Here is a 23,834-nt window from a genome sequence, read left to right on the forward strand (position 1 = left end):
CAATAACAACGCTGTCAAAAACAGGTACAAACAACTTAAATCGTAGTGTTAAGGGGTTAAAGAGATTACCTCAATTGGGGCTCTTGTGTAAAAATGCCCAAAAACAACGATACAACCCTGTGGGGATGGTGGCGCAAATTCCCATTAGAATGTCAAATCTCAGGACACTTCCTAAATGACATTCTAGTTTTTATATGCATTATCACGTGTGGCAGTCACAAGATCAAAAGTTTTATGATTATAAACGTGTAAATTATGAAAAAAAAAAACAATTAAAATTTGAAAAAAGTAACAAAATGTGAAAAAATTTTAAAATCTAAACCAAGCTTTTGACGTTCTAGTAGAATGCCATCAGCTGAGCAAGTAAGACAACCTTCTTAATTAAACCATATTCTAGTTTTTATTTGAATTATCATGTGTAGCAGCTACAGAATCAAAACTTTTATGATTATAAACGTATAAAATAAAAATTAAGCCAATTAAAAAGTGAAAAAAAAACAAAAAATGTGAGCAAATTTTAAAATCCAAACAAAGTATTTGATGTTCTAGTGGGCTTTCGATACAACTCTGAAATTGGAAATTTCCATCAGCTGGGCAAGTGACCAAACCTTCTTTAGTGAACCCTTGTTGTTGTAACCACACTTTCATATGGAGGTGGCAAAATTCGAAAGCTCCTTCAAGGTGGATATAAAAATGTCAGGCCAGGTTTGACGGCATGGCGAAACAATTAAAGGTGGTCTCATTTGTACAACAACCACAAATCGTATGGTGCAATCTGCCACCAAGCTGATCGACGTTTTGCCAACACACACAAACAAATTTGTATGTGTGTGTGTGTGTATACGAGTGTGCACATGAGCAGAGAATATGCGAGAAAGAAGATAACCACAAAGAGAATGCAAACAAAGATCTGACATCTTAATACCGTCAAACCTGGCCGGCAGTTAACAGATGTTCGCGTGAGACCACCCTTTTAAATCCGCATTGGTTTGGCGGTATTAAGTTGTCAGGTTTTTGTTTGCATTCTTTTTGTTATCATCTTCTTTCTCCCATATTCTCTGCTCATGTACGCACACGTATACGTATACACACACGCACACAAATTTCTTTGTGTGCGTTTCATTGGTTATTTATAGGCGCCAATAACCCGCCTTGTCATATCGAGCATCATAGGCACACAGTATTTGTGCAAGAGCCGGTGCAACCCGGCCTTTCACTGAGACTCTTTGATCGATACCGCTGATTGTCCGTGACTGCCGTTGCAGCTACTCCGTATGGAGCATTCCAATATCCGCAACCTGTGGACGCGTCCGGAAGCTCGCAGCTAAGCCTCCTGTGTGGCGCTCACACTCAACCCATGCCGGGAGTGATCCCTGGTACTAGGCTTTAGGTAAATGACAGTCTGTTATCCGACCCACTTAACGTTATTGTCTGTTGTGATACCACAGGAACAGGAGAAAACAGATGCCTTCTAGTAAATTCAGAATTTTTTTCAGGAAGTTTTTTGGAAAATTTTAAAGTAATGTTAATTTCTTATTGTATTTATTATAAATTATTATTGGTAATGTTTATTTATTATATGAGATTAGCTTTTTTAGTAGAAATTCCCGATTTATTTTTAAGAAAACTTTTATGAATTGCTAATTTTGTAGTGTTTAGGTCATATATGGTCTTACGACTTGCCAATTTTAATAATGTTGAGACCCAAATATGACCAATCCCAAACGAAAAATTATTAAATTTGCAACATTATCTTTGGTTTAGCCCAATATTGAGGCTTTCAGTTTTTATTTGGGTATGTTGCACATAAAAGACAAAATAGATAAATTTTAATAATTAGCCATACTCATACAAAAACAAAAAAGTGCAGAAATTATTCGCCCTCCTCCTCAGTATTTGGTGATTCAAATTCCTTTCTTAGCAATGCCAATTGTTGCTCCTGCGTTTCCACTTTTTCTATCAACTGCCACAATATGTCGCTTTGTACCGTCTGCTCCATCATATCGCTATAGCTTTGCAAATATGTCCTTCTTTTTTCCAAATGCTTTTCATGACGATCTTCAGCCTGTTGCATGGTTACCTCATTTTGCTCTCTTAATATATCGATTTGATTTCTTTTCTCTTCGATTGCTTGCTGCAATTCTTCCAAGGATTTTTCAACTGTGTTCATTTGATTCTCCAATTGTTGAGTTTTAAGATTTAAACTGGCAATTTGCTTTTTTAATTTTTGACAAAACATATCAAAGTTTTGCGCAGCCTGAGCATGTTGGAGCCTTAAAGAGGTCAGCTTTGTCTCTAACTTGGTATCGATTTCGTCCATTAACTCCTGGGCGTTTTGTTGGATAGCCATTGCCTGCTTTTTCTTTGCACTAATGGTTGACTGGGTAGCTTCCTTAATGTGGATAAGCAGTGGAATTAATTTCTGCAGATGTTGTTCCTCAGGCTTTAAGGGTAATTGTAGTTTTTCTGTTGGAATCTTTTGAACTTCGGGCACATCGGAAAAGGCTATTTCTCTCATAAAGGCATTGAGTGACTCTACATCATCGGTTAATTTCTTTATGACTCTTGCATATACAATTTGTTGATTGTGATTACGAGACTCCAAATCGCGTAATGTTCGGTTTTCTACCGCCAGCAATTGCTCGAGATGATTGTGTTCCGCCATCAATTGGTTGCGTTGTTCCACTGTGCATAGCTGTCTGTTAATTTTGTCTTGCAATGTTGCGACCTCTTGCTCCATGGCCGCCACTTCACCTGAAACTTCCATCTTTTCGCGACTCAGTTGTCGTTGCTGGCGATTTATGTTTTGGTGCTCTTCCTTAATCAGAAGCAAATCTTCGCTTAGAAATTTAAATTCTTCCACCAACTTCTCATGTAATTTCTGCAAATCTTTATCCTCTTTTGGCCTAAAGTCCTGAAGAGACTTAAGTTTTTTATTCAACTTTTCAACTTCAGCACGAATGGCTGCAACATCAGGAAAATTGCACATTTTCTTGATAAGCAAATTGCAGGTCTCCTGTTGCAAGGCAGTGAATTCCTCCTCCATTTGGGTATCCCAGAGCATAAAACCCTCTTCGGTATTAAGTAATAACTCACGCTGGAATTCCAAATCAGGTATCTGAATGAGATCCTCGCTTATGCGGGAACCGTTCATTTGTTCATGTGGTTCCTGCAATTCAAAATGCTCAATACTCTGAGGCTCAACATCTGCATCCGAATATGGTGGGACAAATTCCATAAGATAATCGAGTAGCACTATGACATTACCAAAGGAATGTTGAGTGTTGGGTGTCTTCAGCCATGACTTACTTACAGGATGTGGATATTGTAGCTTTTGCAATATTTGCATTATATCCTCCACATGGTTGCTACCAACCACAAATCGTTTACCCCATATGTGATTGAGGAAAAAATTAACAATTGCCACAAAATGTTTAATGGACATTTGACGCAAACCCTTTTGCAGGAAGTCAGTACTCAGGCCCCCAATGGTACTTTGATTCATCAAATACTCTGTTATGCGTTGCGTCTGCTCTTGCACCCACTTCTTGTCGTTGTGCAATGGGCCACCAGCACCACTGTTGCCGCCGCGATGTTTCTCATTTGTAAAAAGCACACGACTAGTAGTAGGTTTTACTGAATGTGGTGTACTAATTCCTGAACGTATACTTGTTTGGAATGCTTGACTACCAGCGGGCCCAGCGCGATCTGCAGACGGTGGTCGAGTGGGAACAGCTATTCGACTTTGCCTGCAAAGAATCTTTGTTCGTAAGTGTAATTTAAGCAGGTTATTATTTTAAATTCACCTAGTAAGAAATTTGCTAGCAGTTGCTGGAGAAGGAGCTATGCTTCTTTGTTGAGGCCTAAAGAGGCAATTGCATTAAAAAAAAAAAACATTATATTAAAGGATAGAATTGCATACCTGGATTGCCGCTTAACTCCATTAGGATCCTCATGAAATTCTGAAGTACGTCTTGGTCTTTGCATTCTGGCTACTGTAAGCAATGTGCTACTTTATTCAATATTTCATTGTTTATGTTATTTAATTATATATTTTAGCGCTTAACGCCTCAATGGGAATGTTCAATTCATACGCTTGGCCAAAGTTGCCAATATAGGTATAATGAAATCAAGAGTACAACCTATGCTAAATGCGTATGACGTGGCACGTAGAAAATGGTATTCATTAATTTTGACCCGTTGTTGGTGCAGTGTGTTGTACACTGAAGGAGGAGCCCTTGCTGATAAAGGAGCCCTTGCTCAAAATTTCCAGTTTACATATGATTCACCATTTTTGCTACCGCACAAGCATCTTATTTTGAATGACATAACCTAAAAATGTCAGAAAAAGATATTTTTTTTTATGGCTAAAAATTTTAAAAGTTTTGAGAAAGCATTTTTAAACCATAAATTTGGGGTTGCTTTCGTTCAACTGACAAAAACCAGCTGATTTCTTTGTTTTTTTCAGAAGTGTTAGTTTCATTCGTATCAGCTTAAACAATAGTAAATTTTGACATGTCATAAGACAAAACCATGTAGGGTGATGGCATCTTAATGGGTTAAAAGGAGCACTTAAAAACAATTAATCGTGGTGTAATATGAAGGTAAGATTGTGCTAGTACAACAGATTTTATATATATATATATATATATATATATATATATATATATATATATATATATATATATATATATATATATATATATATATATATATATATATATATATATATATATATATATATATATATATATATATATATATATATATATATATATATATATATATATATATATATATATATATATATATATATATATATATATATATATATATATATATATATATATATATATATATATATATGTTAAAAAAAAAATTGTGATATTCAGTTGAAATTCCCTGCTTTAAGCTGAGTATTCTGTTCAGCTTTTCAGGCGGAATACTGTAAAACTTCATGTAAGGGTTGGTATTCTATTCTGCTTTCGGAATAGCCGCTAAAATTTTAATTGTTCCGCGAGCGGAATTTGACAGCAAGCAAATGTTTTTATTTCCATACTTAAACTCGTTTCTTCATCTGCACTTAATGTTTTCTCTATTTCAATATATTTTTTTTTTTGAATAAATAAAGAAAAACGAACTATTGAAACCAATTAAACAAGCAAAAATGATGCAGGAAACAGATGATCGAACCATTTAATCCGGATTTAAGAGCAGTGTAAACGGTGTTTAAAAACTTTACCCTAAAGCCAAGTACTGACATCACTCCCAGCGAACATGACATTAAATTATTTCGAAATCCGACAGACTCTATTCAGCAGCATTCAAGCTGAGTTGATTGGTGCCCATGCCGTGAGCATTTAATTGCATTTGCGAAGGGAAATGATAATGGCGCAGCAATATGTCGCTACTATTATTTTCATAGAACTCAGTACCACTTCTACGGAATGTGTTCGCATTTTCTTCGTCCTTTTTTTTTAATGCGTCTTGACAGTTTTTCAGGCGAAAAGTCATTTGTACAACAACCACAAATCATATGGTTCAAGCAGCCATCTCGTCAAGACTTCATTTCAAAAATGATATTTTTCTCAACACAAACAAAGAAACTTGCGCTCGTGTGTGTAATGAGAGAAAGAGAAACATAGAGAGCGTGCCAAAAATGGAGTGATTTTTAATTTTTTTTCATTTAATTTGCTCATTTATTAGTCATGCCGTTAGACCATATATGACTAAAACACTACAAAATTTACAATTCATAAAAGTTCTCTTAAAAATAAATCGGGAATTACAATAAATACTACTCAAAAAATTTTCAGTGAATGTAAACACAGAATTGACATCTTAATACCGTTAAACTGGCCAGCTGTTGTCAGCTGTTCGCGTGAGACTACCTTTAGTAATCCATCTCGGTACTAGACTTAAGATGTGTTGCACAGCGTCATGCCGTTTGGATTTGGTTATAAAAAGGAGTTCTCTTATCATTGAGCATGAGCATGAATCTGACATCACTCATTGATATGTGGGAAGCTTGCCTCTGTTCCTCAAAAAATATTCATGGCCAAATTTGCATATGCATTTTGACATCCTGAAATTTCATGGAGCCTTTCCACTTTTTGTTTTCGGCTATGACGCAACCTATTATTAAGCTGGAGTTACATACCACGCCAGCACGTATGCGTATTTGAGTAAACTAAAAATCAGCTTATTTATGTCAAAGTTAATTTCAAGGGTTTAATATGATTTTAATAAAATAGTTTCTTTATTTAACGGACTGCAAAACAATTTTTGTACAATAAACTTATTCAAATCATGTGTTTTGCGCCCTGAAACGCGTTTAAAGTTGAGAGTTGGTTAACTATTCCGTCAAATGCGTGCGTGTATTTGTTGTGTAACTCACATATTACAAACCAACCTATTTTAATCCTCTCTGATACGCACGCATAAGTATACATAAGTGCTGCGCGAGGTAAGTAACTCTACCTTTAAGATGGAATTACATACTATGAGAGCGCATTAAAAATGCAAAGCAAATATTTTGATCCATTTTTAGTACTTACCGGATTGTTCTTTCCAATTTATCAGGACATCATAAACGATTTTGAACAAATGTTTGTTTTTATTTTCAATTTATTTTTTGGTTTTTATCAAATTAAATTTCCTAATTTAAATAAACATATAGTTATTTATATAGGGAGAAATGAGTGGGAAGGATATAAGGATTGGATGGGACAAAATGGTTGGGAAGGATGTGGACACTTTTTATATTTGACTTTTGTTTTTGTTTTGTTTTGTTTCTTTAATACATACATACATAATTACTTAATTTCATTTAAAATAAATTAAAATACACACATAATCTAAATTTCTTTTAATTTACTTCCATTAAGGTACTTTGGAGAATGAACTAGTCTAAGCACTGGTCTTCTTCTTAATCATCTTCGTTTTCTTCTACATCATTATAATAATAATTTTCTTTTGTTGTATTGTAATCGTCACCATAACTACGAGGTTATGTTCATCATCTTTGAATATCGAACGCTATATATAATGCATCACTATGGCTACAACTCTGCGAAAGAATTATCAGTGAAGGGAGGCGGGTGGTGGTGGTTATAGGAACATTGGGCCACACCGCCCAATGAACGTGACTAATGTTGTAAACATTTAACTAATTGGAGGCATCTAGTGCATCATAGCCTGCTCCATATTCTTTGTTAATCGATAGCAAAAAGATAAATGCTAAAGCTAACAAACTTGAGCCAAGCAAATCGCCCAATGCTGTGAGATATGGAATGGATGAATTGTCTGGATCGATTTTCCACTTCCACATGGCATGCACAATAATATGGGCAATGTAGAGTAGCAGCATTACCTAGAAAAAAAGAGAGATTTAATAAATTTTAATATTAAATTATATTAAACATTAAGAGAAATAAAAATGAATTTGTATTTGTTTGTTTGTGTATTCTTATAGACTCTGAAACGCCTGAACCGATTTTCTTGAAATTTTCACTGATGGTGCATACCAAAAAACCCCTTAAGCAGGACTTTTTTACTGGCCATGGCAATATGGGGCTTAAATAAAAGTTATTTAAGTGTAGAATACGAATCTGATATCCAGATGTGCGACCAAGTGTTTAGGGGTCCGCCCATCCCCGAGATCGTCCCCCAAAGATAACAAATTTGCGACCATAGCAATATGGGGCTCAAATGAAAGTTCTTTGGAAGTAATGCACGAATGTGATATCAATGTTTGAGAAAAGTGTCTATGGGGCCACTCCACCCCCATAACACCACCTAAATAGGAAGTGTTTGCTGACCATTGCAATATGAGGCTCAAATAAAAGGTATTTTAGAGTAGAACACGAATCTGATATATATTTGCAAAGCCAAGTCACTGAGTGACCCCCCCATCCCCAAAAACACCCTTCAAACCGGTTATGTTTGCCGACTATGGAAAAATGGAGCTCAAATGAAGGGCTTTTGGGAGTACACCATGAATCTGACATCAACATTCGGGACCAACTGTCAAGGGGCGTACCATCACCATAACAACCCCTTAGTAGGACATATTCGCTCACCAAGACAATTTGGGTCTTTAAGACAGTGGAGCTCGATATTCATAGTTTGTAGGGCCCATACCCCTAGCCGGGTATATTTGCTGGCTATTTCAATAAGGGGTTTAAGTGAATGGTATTTGAGATTAGAAAACGAATTTGATATCCAATTTTGAGGCCAATGGCAATATGGGGTTCAAATATATGAGAATAGAGCATTTTGCTTAGTGTTTGGGGGACCACTCCACCCCCAAAACAACCCTAAATTGGGCATATTTACCGACCATGTCAATGTAGGGCTTAAATGAAAGGAATTGGGGGTAGAGCAGAATTGATACCCACTTTCGGGACCAATTTTCTGGGGGTCTCCCCCTATCCCAAAATACCCCACAAACAGGGAATAGAATACGAATTTGATATCCAAATGTAAGACCATGCATTCAGGGCATCACCCTTTTCCCATAACGCCACCAAAGGGTGAACGTTTTTCGACCATGTCAATATGTGGATCAAATGAAAGTAATTTGAGATTAGAAAATGAATTTGATAACCAATTTTGGGGTCATGTGTTTGGAGGACGTCTCATCCTGTAAACTCCCTCAAAACCAATGGCAATATGGGGTTTAAATAAATGGTATTTGAGAGAAGAGCAGGGCCAACTATCGGAGGGACCACCTCACCCCGAAAACACCCTTAAATCAGACATGAGAATATCGGGCTGAAACAAAGTATTTTAAGAATGGAGTACACCTTACATGCAAACTTAAATTTGTAGACCAATAAAGATCATAGGGGATTCAGAGAAAGGTACTTATATTGTTAAACTGTTTGTCAAGCGACAAACGGTCCAGCTTGTGTTGTATAAAAATATTTTTTGTATGATCGACCCATTAGTAAACTATACTAATGGGCATGGCGAAACAATTAAAGGTGGTCGCATTTGATCAACAACCACAAATCGTATGGTGCAATTCGCCATCTTGTCACCAACCTGATCGACGTTTTGACAACACACAAAACGTGTGTATACGTGTGCGTAAATGAGCAGAGAATATGAGAGAAAGAAGATAACAACAAAGAGAATGCAAACAGAAATCTGACAATTTAATGGGCATTTGGTTTGAAACCATGGCTGAATTATTTAAAGGTTGGCTTATGCGAACAGCTGTTAACAGCCGACTTAGAACTCACTAAATTAGGTTACAAAAAGTCGAAATGCAATTTTTGAACATTGAATACTTGTCAATTAGGATGTTTACTTCTTTCTTTTTCATTACTTGTTATAATCGACTTATTTTGACAACCTTAATGTTCGTAGGACCTTTCCGATTTTTGTTTTCGGCAAACGTCTATAGTGAAGTCCGTATAAGATTAAAAATCACGAAAACAATAAAAAATTTAGCTTTAATATGTGAACAACCTATGATGGCATTACTTTTTGAACTTCCATGAGTCTAAATAGAATATCGTATATCTTACCTGTATCAAACTTGCTACCAGATATGACATGACAAAGGCAAATGTTACAGTCGACTGGGACATATGTATGTAATCGGCAGCAAATATGAAGAGTATATTGCCAGGTATTGACATGCAAATCAGAAGACGAGCAGTTTTAGCATATGGTACTGTAATTAAAAAACGCAAATTTCATATTAACATTTATTATGTTAAACTTTGTCTATATGTATATACTAACCTCCTTTGAAGAGAGCCTTCCATGGCCATTCAAATATTTTTGTGTGTGGCGGTATAATACCAATAATTGAACTTTGATGTAACATTGTTGATATTTTACTAGCTTGTACTGAAACCAGATTACCACCAATACCATTGATAATGGGTTGGAATACAACGAAACCATTGAATATTTCCACGGCAGCATCGAGTACGAGGCCACCCAAGCTAGAAATAAGAAAAGGAAAAACAAAAAAAATAATGTTATTAAATTATAACTATTTTATATAAACCTAACGTCAAATGTTGGAAATTTCAAATCGAAATTGAAACCTACAATAACTTATTTGCGGTTATGTGTTTATATACGTGTTTTTGCTCAGGTATAGCAAATAAATTGATTTGATACTTAGAAAAAAATTAAGCTCAAACTTTGGCCAGAAAGTGTTAAAATTCAAGCACACTTTTAGGCAGTGTTATATTTTTATTTTAAAGTTGCGTTTACACTAAGTAAAAAATTAATGAAATTTCTTCAGGATAATATGAAAAATGTGAAATAAAATAAATCAAACAATATATATACATAAAATTTATATATTATTATTATCCAAGGGAAATAAAATATATGTTAGTTGAAGTTTAATTATGATCGTTACAAACTATATATAATCTGTGTTGTAATTTCTTTACTTACCCACTTATACACAAAGCTGACAGCACAGGAACCCAACCGCTCTTGAGCACGGGCCTAGTATATTTATTTTTCAATACAACAGTGACCCACATGGGCAGTAAGACCAGATAGCAGGCGACCACAACAAATGTTATCCATAAATGTGTTTCTAACAAAACAAAAATGGCAAGTCAAGAATTAATATCTATATAACAGTTTCAAATCGGATGTCTTCTCATTTACTTACTTATGTGATCGAAAAGCAGCGAAGCTATAAATGATAATAAACTAATTGAAACAACATCACCTATGGAGGCAGCTAAGGGTGTAGCCAAATTATCAGGATTCAATCGATACTTTTGAGATAGTAATATCACAGCCACTAATACGAAATCTAATACAAAACAGGACGATGTTGCAGTAAACATCGCCGATGCAGTCAATAACATAACGTGTTCAAATTCGAAATTTCCATCCATTGCAGCGCCAACACCTATTGCAAACATGGCAACCAGAAATGATGCAACAGTGGCCTGCACCTGCACCAATGCTATGTTGCCCACAATCATACGTACAACTTCTTGGCGAGATGTCATATTGCCCAAATTGACCTGTGTGGAGAGACGTGATGCCAGACACATGTCCAGATTGCCTTTAAGACCCAGTAGGGCGGGCACCAAAATGAACAATTCACTAACCGATTTAAAGACACGCCATTTCTGCAAAGGAAAACAAATCATGTTGACAATGAAATATGTTTATATCATTTATAAAGTTACAAAATAATAGAAGGATATGAATATTTAGATCTGTACTGAGAGAATAAGGATGGTATTTTGCCAATACCGAACGGTATTACTGTATTCGCGTTATTGGCAAAAAATTTTAATACCATTTGGTATCTATTTAATACCAGACAAAGGAGGTAATAAAGAATTGATGGCGTCATATTTTTTGTTACTTTTGTATGACATAACCTAAAAATGCAAAAGGTGATTTTTTATGACTACAAATTGTTAAATTTGTGAGACACCTGTTTAAATCATAAAGTTGTGAAAACAATTTAATTTGAGTTGGTTTCATTCAACTGACAACAAAAACCGCTAATTTCTTTGTTTTTATCCTTAATAACAGTACTATTTTGAAAAGTGATTTTCATGTGTTAGTTTCATTTGTATCACACTATGTGTGGAACTTTAACAATAGCAAACATTGAAATGACATAAGACAAGAATATGCAGTATGCAAAAAGCACCTTTTCTCATTTGTACAACAACATAAAAGCCATATGGTAAAGTCGCCATCTTGTCATCAAGCTGATCGACATTTTATCAACACAAACAAAGAAATTTGTGTGTGTGTACGTGGGCAGAAAGTGTGCTTACAGAAGCAGAGAATATGCGAGAAAAAAAAGATAACAACAAAGAGAATGCAAACAAAACATCTGACATCTTAATACCTTAAAATCTGGCCTGCTATTAACATGAGACATCCTTTTTAAATTCGCCTTGGTTTATAATCAACTTTTTTCTGGGTGTAAGATTTTTCGAAACAAAATTAAATGTTTGGTTACATCAAGGCGAATTTAAAAGATGGTCTTACGCGAACAGCTGAAAATTGTAGAGTTAGGTAGTTCCGGATGGAACTAGTTCATTGGAACTTATCCAAGTAAGGGACTGCTGGAACTTGTTCCATGTCTTTCTTTCTTTTAGTTCCATAGCAACTTTTTATTGCATGTACGCTTTTTTTCGCGCTTTGGTTGATTTGTAGACCAGCTGATTGATATGCCATATTTTCCAGCTTCATATGCAAATGCAAATTTTGCCCATGAATATCCCACTAAGAAACAGGGGCAAAATTCTCACATATCAATGACTGCAGTCAAATTTAAGTTTTAAGCTCAATGATAAGTGGCCTCCTTTTTATAGCCGAGCCCGAACGGAGTGCAGTGACTCCTCTTTTGAGAGAAGTTTTACAGCTTCATATAACAACTAAATAAAAGCGTCAACTTTTTCAATAGGCAACAACTGTGTACGTTGTGATTTAGGTGAATGTAATGAAAAATAAGTTATTCGTGTCAACCACATTAAATGAATGTGGTGGCACAAATTAATAAACTTGATGGCATCCACATATTATTTTTTATTGTAAACAAATTTAAATTGTTTTGGTTCGCTTCAGTTCGTATTTTTTTTTTCTGCATCGAGACTTAAAACTTGTTTAAAACAGTCTACAAAAAATGAATTTTAAATTTAATCACTTATAAAACGTTTTTATCCATATGTACAAATAAAACATTTGTCAAAGCTCTTTTTTTGTTTTGTATGGAGCAAACAAAAAAAGGGGATCGCAAATAAAAAATTAACTAGTTCCTTTTGTGGAACGGAACTAAAAGGAGCGATCGCTAAAAAGAACTCAAATGCCCGCCTCTAATTAAAACAGCCTGTCAATTTGGCGGTATTGAGATGACAGTTCTTTGGTTCCACTCACAGACCACTCTATTATTTGGACGTTCTCTTTTGTCAAAAATTTCGTGCACACGAACAAACACGCGCGCGCGAATTTCTTTAGTTGTGTTGAGAACAATGTCAGTTCAGTAAATCAGCTTGATGACAAAATTTCGGATTCCACCATATGATTTATGGTTATTGCTAAAATGAGATCAGCATTTAAATTCGCCTTGGGCTACACATTAAAAATGCTGTATTATATCAGGGTACACTCATAAGGTAAAGTCATGCGGCCAGCTATGTAAAATTCTTCACTTTTGTTTTGAAAATTGTAAAATCTATACAAAAATTTGTAAAACATGTACAGGCATAAAAGTCAAACAAACAGGGGCAAACTTCTCACATATCAATGAGTGCTGTCCGATTCAAGTTTAAGCTCAATGATAAGGGGTCTCCATTTTATAGCCGAATCCGAACGGGGTGCCGTAGTGCGACACCTCTTTGGAAAAAAGTTTTACATGGTATAGTGCTTCGCAAATGTTGCCAGCATTAGGAGGGGAAAACCACCGCTGAAAATTTTTTTCTGATGGTCTCGCCAGGATTCGAACCCAGGATTCACCATCATAGGCGAAAATGCTAACCTCTGTGCAACGGTGGCCTCCAAACAAAAGTTATCAATATTTGCGTACGTAGCTTGAAGGTTAGCGTGTGTGCTTTTGATGCTGAACGCATTGGTTCAAATCTTGACGGGAAAACAAGTTCAGCGGTGATTATGTCCTCCTAGTACTGGCGACACTTGTGAAGTATTTACCTTATATAATCGGCTGTGTAAACTGCTTTACTAAGAGGTGTCACTCAGCAGCAAGCCGTTTGAACTCGGCAATAAAAAGGAGGTTCCTTATCATTGAGTTTAAACTTATATATCGGACAGCACTCATTGGTATGGCAGAGGTATCCCCGTTGTTCTTTTATGGAATGTTCTTGGGCAAAATTGTAATTGTAATTTTTCTAAATAATTGGTTTAAATTTTATTCTGAAATTCACAATAGAGGTATTTCTGCAGGTGGCCACAATTAATTGTGAAAAACATACGACGGCAATCCTGAATACAGATGTTCTACATAAACCTACACTGGTATACCTGTAATTTTTATAATTTTTTGGCTTCAATGCACTGTATAATACTAAAATAAAAAAAGAGCTTATATAAGTATATCCCATTGGTTGGTATGTAATATGTTTATATCAGCCGATCCTAATAAATTTGCTTCTAGTCATTTGAACCACCTACTCAACTATCATATTCTGTATAAATTCATAACAACAAATAAGTATGCCACATTGAACGATATTTTGTAAATAAAAAAAAACTATTGGGAAAGAATCTGGATAAAAAGTCAGAAACTAGTGTGTGTGATTCACGCAAGTCAAACAATTTTAAAACATATGGCAATTAAATTTTCGAATTATAAATAGAAACATTTGACTTAAGCCATGTAGTATGTTTGTATGTGTGCGTATTCTTGGCTTTGTGTAAACATATGCGTTGCTATACTATTCGTTCGTTTGTTTACATCTACTTTTGACGTATGTTTATGACGTCTACTTTACATTGGCTTCAAAACTTCTAAGCCAAACATTTGCTATCGTCAGCTGTGGGGAGGGGTTCAATTAAGCAACCATTATAAATACTTATTAGACGAATAACAAATATCGCATGCATGTCATGTTTGCTTGGTTGGTTGTTTGGTAGTGTCATTGAAATTTTTCACCGACAAAAAAACTAATAATTTAATTATTAAATAGATAAGAATAATTTGTTGTATTGCCATGGGAATCATATGGCTGAAAAAATATGGAACCTTAAGCTCTGCGCTTGCATTTCAAAATAAAGCTTTGAAGAAACGCTTTAAGTTACGTTTGCAGTAATGCATTTAACACCATATCGTGTCAACGAGACAATTGACAGGTAGGCCAATCTTCACATTAAATACTACACTTATATATTATTCAAGCTGCGATGTGCTAATGACGCACGAATTAATTACCATTTTGTTTTATTTGGTAAAATTCCATCAAAAGATTCATTTGGGGGTGTTTCTTTGCCTTGTGAAGGTGTGTATTGGTTTTTGTTGATGTTTCAAACAGCTGATTAGGAAGCCGTACGAATTGATAGGATGATACCGTTATCATATGAGCTACGACATTATTTACAGGACTTGATGTACAAACACAATTCAGCATTTGTATTACACTAGGATTTATTGTATCTATGAAGGTCCTTAGTAAATATATCTAGCACGAATATTATTTTTTGACTAATTTTTTTAAATTTCAATATTTTCTATAAAACTATTTGTTATAAGGGTTTAATTGAAACTCACCTCTACTCTACCCAAAATGATACCAGCTCCAATTGTACCAATACCAGCCAAAAAGAATGGTATTGAAACCTGCAATAAGATTGTTGTCCATTTTTCTTGTTTAATGCCCGGCCTGTTAAGGGCCATTTTCTCATCCGCGCTATTTTGGCCATCGTGTCCATTGCCGGCACTGCCACCTCCACCATTGCCACCACCACCTCCACCGCCACCGCCGCCCGCTCCAGGATCAGGTTCTGAGGATGCTATGGACGTCGTGATGATTGAGCTTAATGAACCGGTTGTCGAATGTGGTAAACCGGACAGTTTGTCATTGTCGGTATCTGTTTAGGTTGTTTTGGTTAATTAAAAGAGAAAAAGAAATAAAAAATAACCTTCGATTAGTATGCGATGGCATAAAGTTTTGTATAAACTGATTTTATTTAAAAGTTACACTAAAGTTACCATTAGAAGTTCTAGTGTAACGACTATAGATACAATATATTTGAAAACATTTGCATATTTATGGAGAATTTATATTGGTTTTAAATTTCAGCATGCTGTTAGTTTATTTATTTTAAAGCTAAAAAGGTGTTATTTGTTCATAAAAAATATAATAAAAATTTAAAAGTATAAATACTTATGTATTTAAAAATAATGAGGTGAATGTAATGGTAATTTACAATGACTATTTTAGAAAAGTATTAACAATGACCCACGCAGTTTTATTTTTTAAAACTCGCCCAATATAAATTTATATAGGAACGGTGAATACTTCAATTTATTGTATTAAAGACAACAGAAAATAAAGGCATCAGTTTCAAAATTACCCATACACCTGATTTAGAGACATTCAATGGGAAAATATAAAATATCTCTTCAAACTAAATATTTTGAGAATTAATTTTTCTAATAAATCTTTCTTTTTGTTCAAATCTTTGTTTTATTTGTCTAGTTGTAGCTCCATTATATACCAGAGCGTATACGTAATTAATACTCTTGAAGACGTATATGCAACCTATGGTGAAAAGTAACATTATCACCTTACTTAAATATTTTTTTATACATGGCAACCCAGTTCTGCATATTAACAGCTGAGCACTAACTCAACAATTTTTGGGTTGCGATCATGGATACATTATGCACAAAGCTACTTGCAAATTTTATGACAAATTATGATAATATAAGAGTTTAAAATTTAAATTTATATGAACTCATTGCTATTTAAATACTTTATATGACGCGTAAATTTATTATTATATATTAAGGTGTAACATTATTAATACTATTTTATTTTAAAATGCATATAGCATATATGTATGGTAAAGAAGGGTTGAACAGGACTCTTTAGATCAACGCCTCCAGAGCTCCAAAGAACTGAGACGCCTTAATGCCTAATTTAAGGAAAAAAAGTACAATGAAGAGCTTAAAAAGGCTCGGAACAAATCATGAATGAAGTTTTGCAACTTCGTGAAAGATACATCAGAGCTCTCTGAGCTAGGGAGGATTCTGGCCTCCACACTTATTGCGGTACCCTACCGAACTTGACGATGAACTCCTGGTGATTATCTCCTCCTAGTGCTGGCGACACTTGCAAGGTAATTACCTTAGGTTATCCGCAGTGTAAACTTCTCTAATAAGTGGTGTCGCTCTTTGCCAAGCCATTCGGACTCGGCCATAAAAAACAGGATCCTTGTCATTGAGCTTCAACTTATATCGGACAGCACTCAATGATAAAGAAGTGTATCAGCTATTCCTCAATGAATGTTCATGGGAAAATTTGCAAAAGAAATTAACATTCCGAAAAATCTCCAACAGAAAGAGGTTGTCACTGATATGCATTTGTGGAGGTTGTTTTTGTGTCAAGAATCCTTCACGAAGTTTTACCAAGTATATTTGTCAAACAAGAAATGGCAGCTTCATGATATTTGTTTTATTGTTGTTGGCACACAAACATTTCAGTTGTAGACCATAGACATACCATGAAGACAGGGCACCGTCACATAAAGCATGAGGAAACCAAAAATAGATAAAAAAATAATTTTTCTCACTTCATTTTGACCACACAATAGTTGTCCGATTTACCAAATGCAGTCCTATGGACTTTTCTATTTGGGCCATTTCAGAAACCAAGGTAAGGATTAAAAAATATATTGATGCGTATGGATGCGCTGAAGAAAGCCATTTTAGGGGAACGGGCCAAAAAAAGCAGCAGATTACATTCTTGCAGATGGCAACTCGTTTATTGACCAACTCAGAGCCATATTCAAGGCAAAAGGTAGTCATATCGGCAAAAGTAAATGGATTCTTAAATGTAGATTACTTCCACAAACTTTAATCATTTGAATCAATCAGCCCAGCCCGTATCTCTCCTCTTTGGGAGATTAATGAAAAATAAAAAATGTGTTCGTTTGAATTGATAACACTTCATTTCAGCTGCCCTGATATAAAATTTTCCTTAGTATAATTTTTCTTCAAATTTAAAAACATATATATTTTCTAATCATTTGCTAATCTATTTCAAAAAATGTGACTAATACTTTCCACGAAAAAGTATTGTATGTAATTAGTCATGCGTACTTCAGATAACATAACGTTTTTTTGCTGAATAAATTGAAACTAGTTATTCAGCTATACTTGAAATCGTGGGAAAAGCACGCAATGTATCTTTAAAACACACAATCATTAGTTTCTAAAGTAATGAGATGAACTTTTTTTTTGTTCGCTTAAGTAGTAATTAAGTAGAAGTCACAATTCTACAAAGGAATATATAATTTCAGTGTTGATAATTAAAGAAAAGCAAAATATTAAGAAAATTTTTCAAGAATTGGTTTGCTGTAGCGGACAAATTTTGCAAAAATGCTGCTAAATTCGAGTTCTGATTTCCACATGCTAAAATAAAACAAGGCTAATAATTGCTGTGTTTTATTTTAGTATTATAAAGTGCAAATCACAATTAATTGGTTCTTATTATTTGTTATTTCATGACATCGATAACTTGCCTGTGCAACTTTGCTCTTATATTCTAATCAGAATATTTGACTTGCACTGGATAGAACTAAATAAAAAAACAAAGCAATTGTTGTATTACAATAGGTCTGTTCGGGTATTTTTGCAGTAAACATGTGCAAGAGAGTAAGAACAGTATTTACTCTCATTTGCTTTTTATTTGAATTAAACAGCTGTTTGATGCTACAAAATTCTGCTGGGAAAAAACCTTCGGTAGAAATTTGCAAGCTCTCAATTACCAAACACTCAAAATTGTGTTCGCTCCCAAGCACTCTCCCGCTCTCTTCTGCCGGCAAATAAAGTATGAACGACTTCTAGCAACAATTTGCGCCAATTTCCAAAAAAAATTTTGAGTACGCGAATACACATAATATGTATTTATACATTACAACTGCATGTTGCTCGAAATTTCAGCCAGCTGTTCGAATTCAAAGATTTTTGAAGTGTGCAAAAATCTCTTAAATGAGATCACATCAAAATATTGACATGGTATATTGTGTTGTGCTAATTCAATTTTGTGCTATGCAGTCTAATGATATGTATTGAGTTTAATGACGTTTGGGCGTGTTTATGTATAAAACCTACTTCAAGGATTGTCATACACATATTAGTGTGGCCATATGTACATGTAAATCTATTGTGAATGACAGAGTAAAGTTTAAGTCAACTCTAATGCTCCCCATATTTTGCTATTTTTTCCCCGGTATCATATCGTCCCCTAACCGCCAAAAAGATGTAAGTGCCAAAATCAAAACTTTGCAGGAGAAGGTTTTTATTTAATAAATCACAGGATTCACTAATAGAAGGTGAGGTCACTAGCGAAAACATAAAGTGGATGGGCCCCATGAACATCGTTAAGGATGTCAAATCTGCCGATTGAAAGTGTCATTAAGTAGGAGAAAACGTAAACAAAAATTAAAAAAAGAATTGATGTCGGCTGATCGCTTGGCTTAACCTTATTCAGTGAATCCTGAATAAATCATAACATATCTAATTTTATCCATTAAGATAATGACATCGGTGTTTATGGCAATTGCTAATGCAAATTTTGCTCATGAGCATTCCAATAAGGAACAGGGGCAAACTTTTCACATATCAATGAGTGCAGTCCGATTCAAGTTTTAAGCTCAATGATAAGGGGCCTCCTTTTTATAGCCGAGTTCAAACGGCGTGCCGGAGTGCAACACCTCTTTGGAGAGAAGTTTTACATGGCGTAGTACCTTACAAATGTTGGCAGCATTAGGAGGAGAAAACCGCTGTTGAAATTTTTTTTTGATGGTCTCGCCAGGAATCGAACCCCCGCGTTCAGCGTCATAGGCGTACATGCTAACCTCTGCGCTACGGTGGCCTCTTAATTTGGCACTTAAATTTTATCGCTGTCACATGAATGACCTTGTCACATGAATGACGCTGTCACGTGAATGACCTAGTCCTAACTTAAGTCCGATTTGAATGTAGTTTGGAATATAGTGTTATTACACATTTACACATTCGTGCCAAATTCCATATATATAGGACCGTATTTGGATATAGCTGCCATATAGACCAATCTCTCGATTTAGGGTCTGAAGCTAATAAAAATTGCATTTATTATACGATTCCTCTGAATATAAGGACCGAATATGGCCCAGATGAGACCATATTTGGATATAGCTGCCACATAGACCGATCTCCCAATATATGGTCTTGGGCCCATTATGGGCGTATTTGTTATCTGATTTTGCTGAAATTTAGAACAAAGAGTTTTGTTAGGGTCCTCAACACACTATCTGAATATGATCCTGAGCGGACGTTTTTTAGAATGGACCCAAATTGTACTTAATACCCGATATCAACCAAATTTGAAACTATAAGAGGTTTGTGACAGTTCAAAACCCTTGTGCGGTATAGTCTAGATTGGATCGTAATATGATATAGCTGTATAAATGTATATCGATTTTTCGAATTAAATTCTTGAGTTATGAATAGTGTTTATTTATCGGATTTCGGCCCGGCCGAACTTAACGTGTTTTTAATTGCTTTATTTGCTTATAATCGGAGATTTGGCGCGGACTGAAGCTGCCGAAGCTGGGTAGCTTTGCTGCCTTCGTCCCAAATATATCAAATCCATAGTCTTTTCCCAAAGTCGTTATATACAATATAAATCCTATGTTTTCCAATCGACCCATAATTCTGTCTTGGAGAGTTTCTTTATGTTTCCCCATATTTCGATATGACCTTTGTACTTCCAAACGCCTTTTATTTGGGTCCTATATTGTCCCGGATGACCAATATGGGTTTATTGGTGACCCCAAATTTGATTATTAGATTCGCATTGTACTTCCAAACACTTTAAATTTGAGTCCAATATTACCCCGATGGCCAATATGTCCCTTTGGCGGTTTGCCTGAAGGTGGGGCTCCCCTCAGATACTTAGCCCTACTTTTAAGCATCCGATTCGTACTCTACTTCCAAATATAAAACGTTTTATTATCATAAATTACATATTTTTTGCAGTTATTGCTTAATTTATTTGACAGGCTTGTGTCTGGCGAAAAAATGTAAGTGCCCTTCGCTGTCACAGAAATTGTCTAAACAAACTTAAAATGTCACTTACATTAATATTGTTTTCGTTGTAAAATTATAACGGCTTGGAGTATCAACACAACATTTTAACAGAAGGTGGAAACAGTCGTAATTTATTGTTTCCTATTAGGTTAGGTTGAAAAGAGGGTGCATATATTAAGCCAGACATACACCTAAGCCAGTAATTGGCTTGTTGTGCGCTCTTAAAAGTAAAAAGTAACCTCAAAAAAGAAAATCTATGTTAGGAATTCCGTGCTAATCGTTTCCTATTAAAAACTTAAAATCTCAAAATTTTGCTCTTACATCTTTTAGGCGGTTAGGAGGCGATGTATTAAGCAGGCGCTGTGTTGCCAATTTGATTTACTTATTTACTTACTTATCAAAAACCAACTTCAATCATATAAAAGCTAGAAATGTTCTTACATTTTTGAGGGATCTCATACCATAAACATTCATTTTCATCATTATCAATTATCTTCGGGTATTGCATTTTTTTTTATAATATTGTGCTTTGAATAACATTTTTCTTTTAAATAAAAACCACAAAAATACAAGAAACTAACTAAAAACAAAACACGCTTACAAAAGGGTCGGGTAAAAGGGGGAGAGAGAGGTTTTTTGATTGCGGGTATTTTTTCCAAGGGATGTTGGTGTCAAAAGATATACAACAAAGAAGTACTAGTAGCAGAAGAAGACGTAGAACATGTAAATAAATCACAAAAGGAACAAAAACAACTAGGTAGTAATTATTTCAAAGAGAAAAAATAAACTCGAAGTCTAAACTCATAAGTAGATTGGTAACAATTGACGCTATTCTGAGCAAAAGTGTACTAAACTCACCATTTCCATAAATTGTAAATAATTTAAAATTATCATCCTGCGATGGTTGGTGTTGAATGGTGGGTATGTTGGTGTGATTTTTGTTGTTGTTGTTGTTTGAGAATGGTGGCATAGTATAACGATATTGACCATGTTGCACACCATTGTTGCTGGTGTATTCATGGGGTGTTGAGTTTAATGTTGTTGTTATATCTGTAATGGGTGTTGTTGCTGTTGTTTGTTCTTGTTGTTGTGATGGTTGGTTTAAACTACTACTGTTACTGATATTGTCATCGCAGGGCTGTTCATGTATATCTAATGTATGAGGCACATCAAGCGATCTCCTACTCAGGCTGTTACTATGGTTATCACCGGCATTGTGGCTACTATGACTATTTGTGTTTGACGTCGTGGTTGTTGACGACGTCGGCGCCGCCGCCGTTGGCGCTGCTGGCATAAAGGAGGTATCTTTGTGAAGCTCATTGTTATTAGTCTCCAGCTGTTGCTGCTGCTGCCATTGATGCTGCGTTTCGTTTTCTCTACCGTTGTTGAGCGACATAGTTTGTTTTTTTTTATTAATTTTTTTTTTGTTTATCAATTAATATTAATTATAATAATGTTGGTTGTTTTATACAAAGTGTTCGTGTGTGTGTGTGTGTGTATATGTTTATGTAATTAAAGTGATTTATTTAAGAAAATTAAAATAATTTATACTCATTTGCATTGTTTTTGTTTCGATTAATGTTTCTTTTTCTTCGTTTGGTTTCATAAGTAATTAAGAATTTTGAGTAATGTACAAAACAAAACACAATTGAATTTAATTGTTATTTAATGTTGCGTTCATAAGAATGTTTTTTTTTTTTACTTTGTATATTAATAATAATCAAGAAAAAGAAAAAATAAATAATAACAATAGTACTAAATAGGAATGTTGTTGTTTGTGTGTGTGTGTGTGTTTTTATAATAATACTTTAGGTTACTTCAAACAGAAAAAACAAACCGAAAAACAAAATTTGTAACAAAACTAAGAAGGACTGACTCAAAGCTATGACACAACTAAGGCATAAAAATAGTGGCCTTTTTGCTGCTGCGAGCGACGTTTTCTTCTATTTACATATATAACACAAGGGAGTGCGTTAGAGAGAGTTAAAAAAAAAGATTGTCGTTTACATTTGGCTGCAGTTTAATTGATTTATGCGTGTCGTGTGCTTAAAGCTAATTGTAACAAAACTAAGTTTTAATTTTATGCCAACTTGGAATGGCTCATTTAAATGGTTAATCTCTTGGGCTGCTACTGCTGCTGCTGCTGCGCTCTTCTTTTATACATTTATGTTGTACAATAGGCGAGGGAGATCTCTCTTAGGCTTTGTGTCTGTCTCTCTCTTCTCTGGCAAGAGAATAAAGTAAAACTAAAAGACTTCAATAAAACGAAGTTGGATTTTACCAGAACTTAGGTGTTTAAGTCTAGGTGTATGTGTTAAGAGGGAATAGGAAATATCACAAACGTTTTTAGCTTAAATGTTTAAATAAAAATTAAGTTAAAGTGTTTAGTATAAATGATTTTAATACCTATGTTTACTAAGCTAGAATTGTTAAGTGCTAATTATTTAAATTTAATAATTTGTTTATAATTATTTTTTTTTTTTGTATTTTTGTAGCAGAAGTGCTTGTATTACCTTTTACATGTTAAGGCTTACAAGCGGTAATTTTGTTTGGGGGGGCGTAAGGGGCGTGTTTTGGTGATGAGTGTGTGGGTGTAGTTTTGTGTTTAGGTGATGCTAGTGTACATGGATTGTTTTATTTTTTTTATTTTTCTTTTTTTTTGGTCTGAGAATTCAATTCGCTACTCTTTCATTTGACTAACGCAGTCAATGGCTTTAGTCACCGGACCGTTGATATGGCTATAATAATAGAGTTGAGAAAAAGAGAGAAAGAAAGAGAGAGAAAAGTCTTATAGAACATACCGTTTGACATTCACAAAATAACAAAACTAAAGGTGTGGAAAAAAAACAACCAACTCCAATTGAAATAATGCAATTAAATCTTTGCCACCATATAATTTATATGTACGAGTTTATCGCAATTTACTGGGGATTGTTTAAATACGCATAGATAGTTCGCTGAAAATATGAGAATTGTGTATTGCTTTCTTCCTAAGTCATAAAAAAATTAATGTTTTATTGAGATAAAAGGTTATAAAGGCAGCAATAAATATTTTATAACT

The 23,834-nt window shown here is 34.7% G+C and overlaps 2 protein-coding genes across 5 annotated transcripts in view; both read right to left on the reverse strand.

The window, feature by feature from the left end:
- Nucleotides 1-1,749: 1,749 nt before the first annotated feature.
- Nucleotides 1,750-4,067, reverse strand: LOC106087809 (putative leucine-rich repeat-containing protein DDB_G0290503). The gene is made up of 3 exons (XM_013252980.2): nucleotides 3,923-4,067; nucleotides 3,807-3,863; nucleotides 1,750-3,749 (listed from the first exon to the last, which is right to left on the reverse strand). Exons 1-3 carry the CDS (start codon nucleotides 3,985-3,987, stop codon nucleotides 1,874-1,876), a joined length of 1,998 nt encoding a protein of 665 aa, XP_013108434.2. The 5' UTR covers nucleotides 3,988-4,067; the 3' UTR covers nucleotides 1,750-1,873.
- Nucleotides 4,068-6,591: 2,524 nt separating this feature from the next.
- LOC106087816 (solute carrier family 41 member 2) overlaps nucleotides 6,592-23,834 on the reverse strand; it is a 127,939-nt gene continuing 110,696 nt past the window's right edge. For 2 of the 4 annotated variants that reach the window (XM_059367750.1, XM_013252988.2), the window contains exons 2-8: nucleotides 21,632-23,511; nucleotides 15,242-15,561; nucleotides 10,655-11,126; nucleotides 10,429-10,576; nucleotides 9,757-9,962; nucleotides 9,537-9,685; nucleotides 6,592-7,372 (exon numbers count right to left, since the gene is read on the reverse strand). In XM_059367750.1, coding sequence (XP_059223733.1) covers nucleotides 7,169-7,372; nucleotides 9,537-9,685; nucleotides 9,757-9,962; nucleotides 10,429-10,576; nucleotides 10,655-11,126; nucleotides 15,242-15,561; nucleotides 21,632-22,169 — 2,037 coding nt within the window. In that variant the 5' untranslated portion in view covers nucleotides 22,170-23,511 and the 3' untranslated portion in view covers nucleotides 6,592-7,168. The remainder of the gene's footprint in view (nucleotides 7,373-9,536; nucleotides 9,686-9,756; nucleotides 9,963-10,428; nucleotides 10,577-10,654; nucleotides 11,127-15,241; nucleotides 15,562-21,631; nucleotides 23,512-23,834) is intronic. The other 2 variants (XM_013252990.2, XM_013252989.2) reach the window with 1 other exon arrangement.

This window comes from Stomoxys calcitrans, chromosome 4 (genome assembly GCF_963082655.1).
Source record: "Stomoxys calcitrans chromosome 4, idStoCalc2.1, whole genome shotgun sequence".
Taxonomy (NCBI): domain Eukaryota; kingdom Metazoa; phylum Arthropoda; class Insecta; order Diptera; family Muscidae; genus Stomoxys; species Stomoxys calcitrans.